We start from the raw sequence: 7,247 nt of genomic DNA on the forward strand, positions 1-7,247 counted from the left end.
ACGGTCTCCAGGGAGCTACCCCATCATCGTGTCTTCATGACCTTGTTCCGTTCGCAGGACCAAGTCACGGTAATGCGGGGGCTTTAGGGATAGTGAATATAACAAGACTTCACATGATTTTACTTCCATAATTATTCCAAAATTAATCCTTAATTAATTATAATTAACTCTTAACTAATCCTAGATTAATCCTTAATTAATCTCATATTAATCCTTAATTAATCTCATATTAATCCTTAATTAATCCAAGATTAGTACTTAAGCGACAAAAAAAAAAAATTAGTACTTAATTAATCCAAGATTAGTACTCAATTAATCTCAGATTAATTTTCAATTAAACCAAGATTAATTCTTAATTAAACCATGATTAATCCATAATCAAAACCATGATTATTTCATAGTTAAGATTAGTACTTGAGAACAAGTACTAAGATTAGGATTAACCTCACTTTAAAATTATTCATTAAGTGTAAGTGTTTACCATGAGTAAACACAACACAATTCTTAAATATTCAGACACTTTACTAACTTAATCAAGGACTCATTCATGATCTATCTCAACATCTGTCTAGACTCACCTAAAGAACAGTCTTGAAACTGGCTTGGACAAGACTTAAGTTCCTCTTGAACAAAGCTGAATGGACCTGAGAATGGACAAGGTTCTGATCGGTTACTATGGTTAACTCAACAACTCATCTGACTCACTTGATTGTGGCTTACCAAGAGACTGAATGGATAGGATGGGACTAGCAAAGCTCCACACCTTAGCTGATCAAAACAGGGTAAGGTTGGGTTCAGAACATCAACAATCCGACAGTTCGGTTCAAGCTAAACAACTTAAATCAAATCAGTTCAAGCTCGGTTCCTTTCATACCAGATCAGATCAGTTCAGTTCTATTCAGTTAACAACAGTTCAAGACAAGATCAGACTGAGTTTAGTTTCGTTTCTCCAATCAATCCATAACAGCTTAGCAAACTGTTTTAGGAGATGGATTCAAACCGAAACTAAACAAGAACTGAACTGTATCATAACTTATACAACTGATCCGACCAAGATCTAAGGTAGCCATGAACTGTTCTGATCAGATACTGACTGAGGCTAGGAGACCAAAGCTTACCAAGATGAACTAAAGGACTAGATGGCCTCAGCTGATCCTCTTCTCCATGGTAAGCTTGCAGCTGAACTGATCAAAGAGAAAGATCAAGGCCTGATCATGATCTGAACTGAACTAGGTCTAGGTTTTTATTTTAAAATCTCACCTTCTGATCTTTCTCAAAGCAACAGACTGGTCTAGGGTTGAAGATTAGATCACCAAGAATTGTTTCTTGATTTATTTTCCTAATTTTCTCACTGATTTTTCTGTTCTTCTTTCTCTCTTTCTCTCTGAAATTCTCTAGGTTTTTCTGTAGGTTTCAGAACGTGGGAAGCAGCTGGAGGAGGGTTAAATACAAGCTGTGGTTGCTTCACCTGAGGGTTTAGCTCATAACAAAGCTTGGCTGAGAGCAGACAGCTGGCAACCTGTTTCATCATCTACACCATACTGTCCTTTCCCTCCCATGAAGTAGTTTCCAGCCAATCATAAATAATTAAAGGAGGAAGCAAGCACACAGGCAGCTTGTGATTGTCATGTGCCATTTACTGAAGAAGCTAAGCAAGCAGGCAGGTGCAAGTCATGTGATTAAAGACTGAGCAAGCAGGCTGGTGGAAGACATGAGTCTGGTCCAAAATTACTTGTAGCAGTTGGTTGATAATTTCCAATAATTTTTAACTAAATATTCCTTGTCTTTGGCTCTCGTCTTGTTCTCGGAAAATCTCTTCCAGTTTAATAAAAATTCGACCAAAATATTTAAGACTCGACCAAACTATCAAGTGAAGGTCTTTCAACCACAAGACAGTCCCGTCGAGAAATTAATCTACCGGGTCGATTTTTATTTTTATTAATCATGGTCGAACCAACTAAAAACTGGTTGAGCGGGATTTTTCTCTACCAAAAATTTATTGGCTCGTGAGGGTTATTACACTCTTCCCCCCTTAAAAGAATTCGTCCCGAATTCTCAAAATACAAGTGTACACCTTTTACTGGACGACTGGGGTATCTGAGAAGAGTTCTAGGTAATCAGCTCGGAACTTATCTTCATCCTTCCATGTTATAACAACTCTCTGTCACTTTTCCCAAAATACTTAAACTTGCGAAATTTCCCTATTCTTCTATTTATTGAAACGATGTTCGCCTATTCGCAAAGGACCTTCAGGATAGGTGAGGTTAGGTTGCAAGTTCTCTGGTCGCTGCGGCTCGACCATATTCGGATCTGGTATATGCTTACATAGCATCGATACATGAAATACCGGATGCATAGGCATATCAGGTGGAAGTTCTAGTCTATAGGCTAGTTCTCCAACTCTAGCGACAATTCGGTATGGTGCCTTTGCTATTGCAGCGGATCCGGGTTCTAAGGTTATACTAAAGGCGTTACTCCTAGACGGCGACAATCCCTCTAATGCCTTAAACACGTCCTCATATTCTCTGACTACTGGTATTTCTTCCATGTTCTGCTCTTTCTCGTCTTCTACTGGTCCAACAACTAAGGTCACTAAGTATACTTCTTCACCCTTCTCCAAAAGGTTTTCAATTCTCAGTGCTAACACTAATGACGCTCCAACACTTGGTACTATGCCATGGTAAGCTAAAGGGGGGTTGGGTATCTCTCTCGAAAACAATCTTCCTTCGACCACAATCAAGGTTAGCTCGGTAACTTGACAGCCAATCACCTTCAGTTTCAAGAACTTGATCTCCAGGAGAACGGGAATGGATAAATTCACCTTAGTGAATTCTCCATCGAATCATGATGCTACTTCGGGAGCTACAAAACTATGTGTTGCTCCCAAATCGAAAAGGATGTGGGCGGATATTCCACCCACAAGCAAAGTCGCTGACAATAATTGACTTTCCCTTCAATTACTTACTCAACAACTTTATACTATTTTTTATTTATATCACCAATTTACCAATCATTTAAAAATTATGCAACACTCAATTGGTTAGGAAAACAAACCTGAAATCGGACCCTGAGGTGGTCCGGATGGTCCTGGTAACTCTAAAGCATAAGCCCTACCAGCAGTGGCTTGACGCTTAGCAGGAGGTAAGGGTAAAGGTGGGTTAACTGGTACAACGGGTTGAGCACTCGTAACAACAGGCTGAGCAAGATGAGTGTGTGGACATGATGTCGCGTAATGTCCTCGCTCTCCACACGTGAAACAAGTGATGTGAGATGGTACAGCCGGTTGGAACTGTCCCACGGTCGGACAATCTCTCCTAACATGGCCCAGCTGGCCACAAGTGAAACAAGTTGGGGTTCTAGGTCTAGGATCTCCAGATCGACCTCCCCGAAAAGCTCTACCTCCCCGTCCTCGCGGCATAGGAGAATGTGGCTGAGGCTGACTTTGAACGGATGGACGTCTAGGTTGTGCAGAATGGCTAGAAGAAGCTCTCTCAGCAGCAATGGCCTCCTCCACGTTCACAGCACGCTCAACAAGATCAGCAAGCCTATGAAACTCTACTGCCTCAAGTCTGCTCCTGATATATGGGTTAAGTCCTCGAAGGAACTTACGGATAATCATCATCTCGTCCTCTCGACCATAGTGGACATATTTCCTGAGACGGGTGAACTCTGCCTCATACTTCCTAACAGATAATCCTCCCTGAACTAGCTCCATGAATTTAATCTCCAATCGATCACGGGCTTCCGGTGGGAAGTACTTTCGAACGAACACTGTACGGAAGTCAGCCCAACTCAGATTGAAGTCTCCAAAGTTCCTCTCTACGCATAACCACCAACTGATGGCGTCCTTCTCCAGATAGTAAACAGCCACGTCCTTCTTGAATTCTACCGGACAACGGGTTGCAGCAAAGTTCTGCTCGAGATTGTGCAGCCATGCATCAGCTTCAAAGGGATCAGTACCTCCCTGGTAACGCTTCGTCCCCAAGTTCTTCATAATCATGACTATCTTCAGAAAGTCCGGATGAGAAGTGGTAGGTACTGGAGCTGGCTGAGTACGCTGTGCTTCACGCTGTGCATTCAATGCTTGATGTTGCAAATTCACCATCTCAGCCATCAGTTCTAGAAGTGCTATTATAGCTGGATCAGTTGGCGCTGGTTGAGGTTGTGCTGCCGGAATAGGTGCGGCAGGGGCCGGTGGAATATGAGCGGCAGGAGATGCAGGAGCTGCGTAATGATCTCCGTGCACTGGACTATCGTGTACCACATCCACCTCGATGTCCATAAAATACGGGTCTGGAGACAATGGCATGTGCACAGGTGTCTGATTATATGACCCTTCAGACGGGTCAGTCTCAAAGCTAGATCCCGAAGGTGTAGCATCAAAGCTAGCAGTCGGAAGTGGTGTCGGAGTAGATGGCGGCGAAGAGTCTGAAGATGATGAAATCGAAATTGGGAGGTTTGGACCTCCACGGCGTCCAAAGAGTGCTCTTCTCGGTGGCATCTGCAACGAAAGATCATGGTAAGTTTCTACCCAGGTCTATCTATTTCTAAAAGAAGGAACAAACCAGCATATCCTAATTATCCTTGCGACACATTTTGACTCGAAAATTATTTGAAACAAGTCCCATTCAAGCATCGTATAACCATGCTCTGATACCACCTTTGTGACACCCCCGATCGTAGATAACCGGAAATGACACGGTCGATGTTCCCTGATGGTCGACCCGAGGTTCTCGAAATAAATCCGATCACCTTAGACCAACAACCAAAGAACACAGACACTCCTATCGGATATTACTCTAGGCTTTTCAACCCGATAAAGCAATATTCGATAGTTAGTTCGTCCCGGACAAGGACTAATATCATATGAGAACTCGTGATTTATAAACATCTTTTATACATTATTTATTTACTTTAAACATCTTACAAACTGTTATAGTTTACCCTACGGCCTATCGCCCAACAACGTTTTAAGTAAATATACATCAAAACGTACGTTGCAAGGACAACAAAATACTACCGCTGGTTGGCCGCTCCTTCCGTCCAAAAGATTTAAGTGTCTCCCGCCTAAGGTTTACCTGCACACACAAATGAGTCATGAGCAACTAGTTTACTCAGTGAATCTAGAATCACAACACAATCAATAACAATCAAGCAATTATCAATGCATATACATGATCATGCAAGTACTAGTACTATACTTTAATATCGATCATCATTGTGAATTCTTATTTTAAACATCACTTCCACAACACCCGCCCGTTACCATACTCATATAATACAATATATATACTAGACCCGAGAAACCACTAAGGCTAACCGAGACTAGTGAGTTAGCATCACCATCATTGTCGAATGTCCGGTATGGACAATCCGACACTGCATCGTCATGCAGTACACGGTCTCCAGGGAGCTACCCCATCATCGTGTCTTCATGACCTTGTTCCGTTCGCAGGACCAAGTCACGGTAATGCGGGGGCTTTAGGGATAGTGAATATAACAAGACTTCACATGATTTTACTTCCATAATTATTCCAAAATTAATCCTTAATTAATTATAATTAACTCTTAACTAATCCTAGATTAATCCTTAATTAATCTCATATTAATCCTTAATTAATCCAAGATTAGTACTTAATTAATCCAAGATTAGTACTCAATTAATCTCAGATTAATTTTCAATTAAACCAAGATTAATTCTTAATTAAACCATGATTAATCCATAATCAAAACCATGATTATTTCATAGTTAAGATTAGTACTTGAGAACAAGTACTAAGATTAGGATTAACCTCACTTTAAAATTATTCATTAAGTGTAAGTGTTTACCATGAGTAAACACAACACAATTCTTAAATATTCAGACACTTTACTAACTTAATCAAGGACTCATTCATGATCTATCTCAACATCTGTCTAGACTCACCTAAAGAACAGTCTTGAAACTGGCTTGGACAAGACTTAAGTTCCTCTTGAACAAAGCTGAATGGACCTGAGAATGGACAAGGTTCTGATCGGTTACTATGGTTAACTCAACAACTCATCTGACTCACTTGATTGTGGCTTACCAAGAGACTGAATGGATAGGATGGGACTAGCAAAGCTCCACACCTTAGCTGATCAAAACAGGGTAAGGTTGGGTTCAGAACATCAACAATCCGACAGTTCGGTTCAAGCTAAACAACTTAAATCAAATCAGTTCAAGCTCGGTTCCTTTCATACCAGATCAGATCAGTTCAGTTCTATTCAGTTAACAACAGTTCAAGACAAGATCAGACTGAGTTTAGTTTCGTTTCTCCAATCAATCCATAACAGCTTAGCAAACTGTTTTAGGAGATGGATTCAAACCGAAACTAAACAAGAACTGAACTGTATCATAACTTATACAACTGATCCGACCAAGATCTAAGGTAGCCATGAACTGTTCTGATCAGATACTGACTGAGGCTAGGAGACCAAAGCTTACCAAGATGAACTAAAGGACTAGATGGCCTCAGCTGATCCTCTTCTCCATGGTAAGCTTGCAGCTGAACTGATCAAAGAGAAAGATCAAGGCCTGATCATGATCTGAACTGAACTAGGTCTAGGTTTTTATTTTAAAATCTCACCTTCTGATATTTCTCAAAGCAACAGACTGGTCTAGGGTTGAAGATTAGATCACCAAGAATTGTTTCTTGATTTATTTCCTAATTTTCTCACTGATTTTTCTGTTCTTCTTTCTCTCTTTCTCTCTGAAATTCTCTAGGTTTTTCTGTAGGTTTCAGAACGTGGGAAGCAGCTGGAGGAGGGTTAAATACAAGCTGTGGTTGCTTCACCTGAGGGTTTAGCTCATAACAAAGCTTGGCTGAGAGCAGACAGCTGGCAACCTGTTTCATCATCTACACCATACTGTCCTTTCCCTCCCATGAAGTAGTTTCCAGCCAATCATAAATAATTAAAGGAGGAAGCAAGCACACAGGCAGCTTGTGATTGTCATGTGCCATTTACTGAAGAAGCTAAGCAAGCAGGCAGGTGCAAGTCATGTGATTAAAGACTGAGCAAGCAGGCTGGTGGAAGACATGAGTCTGGTCCAAAATTACTTGTAGCAGTTGGTTGATAATTTCCAATAATTTTTAACTAAATATTCCTTGTCTTTGGCTCTCGTCTTGTTCTCGGAAAATCTCTTCCAGTTTAATAAAAATTCGACCAAAATATTTAAGACTCGACCAAACTATCAAGTGAAGGTCTTTCAACCACAAGACAGTCCC

At 40.8% G+C, this 7,247-nt stretch overlaps 1 protein-coding gene across 1 annotated transcript; it reads right to left on the bottom strand.

Moving 5' to 3' along the window:
* Positions 1-292: 292 nt before the first annotated feature.
* On the bottom strand, positions 293-4,587 carry LOC125603394. The gene is made up of 2 exons (XM_048774437.1): positions 721-4,587; positions 293-644 (listed from the first exon to the last, which is right to left on the bottom strand). Exon 1 carries the CDS (start codon positions 4,499-4,501, stop codon positions 3,041-3,043), a length of 1,461 nt encoding a protein of 486 aa, XP_048630394.1. The 5' UTR covers positions 4,502-4,587; the 3' UTR covers positions 293-644; positions 721-3,040.
* Positions 4,588-7,247: the final 2,660 nt, after the last annotated feature.

The sequence above is a fragment of the Brassica napus genome, unplaced genomic scaffold (genome assembly GCF_020379485.1).
Source record: "Brassica napus cultivar Da-Ae unplaced genomic scaffold, Da-Ae ScsIHWf_324;HRSCAF=516, whole genome shotgun sequence".
Lineage (NCBI taxonomy): Eukaryota > Viridiplantae > Streptophyta > Magnoliopsida > Brassicales > Brassicaceae > Brassica > Brassica napus.

Excerpts from the sequence above, each read along its gene's own strand:
- LOC125603394 (XM_048774437.1), bottom strand. The coding sequence starts at position 4,501 with ATGCCACCGAGAAGAGCACTCTTTGGACGCCGTGGAGGTCCAAACCTC.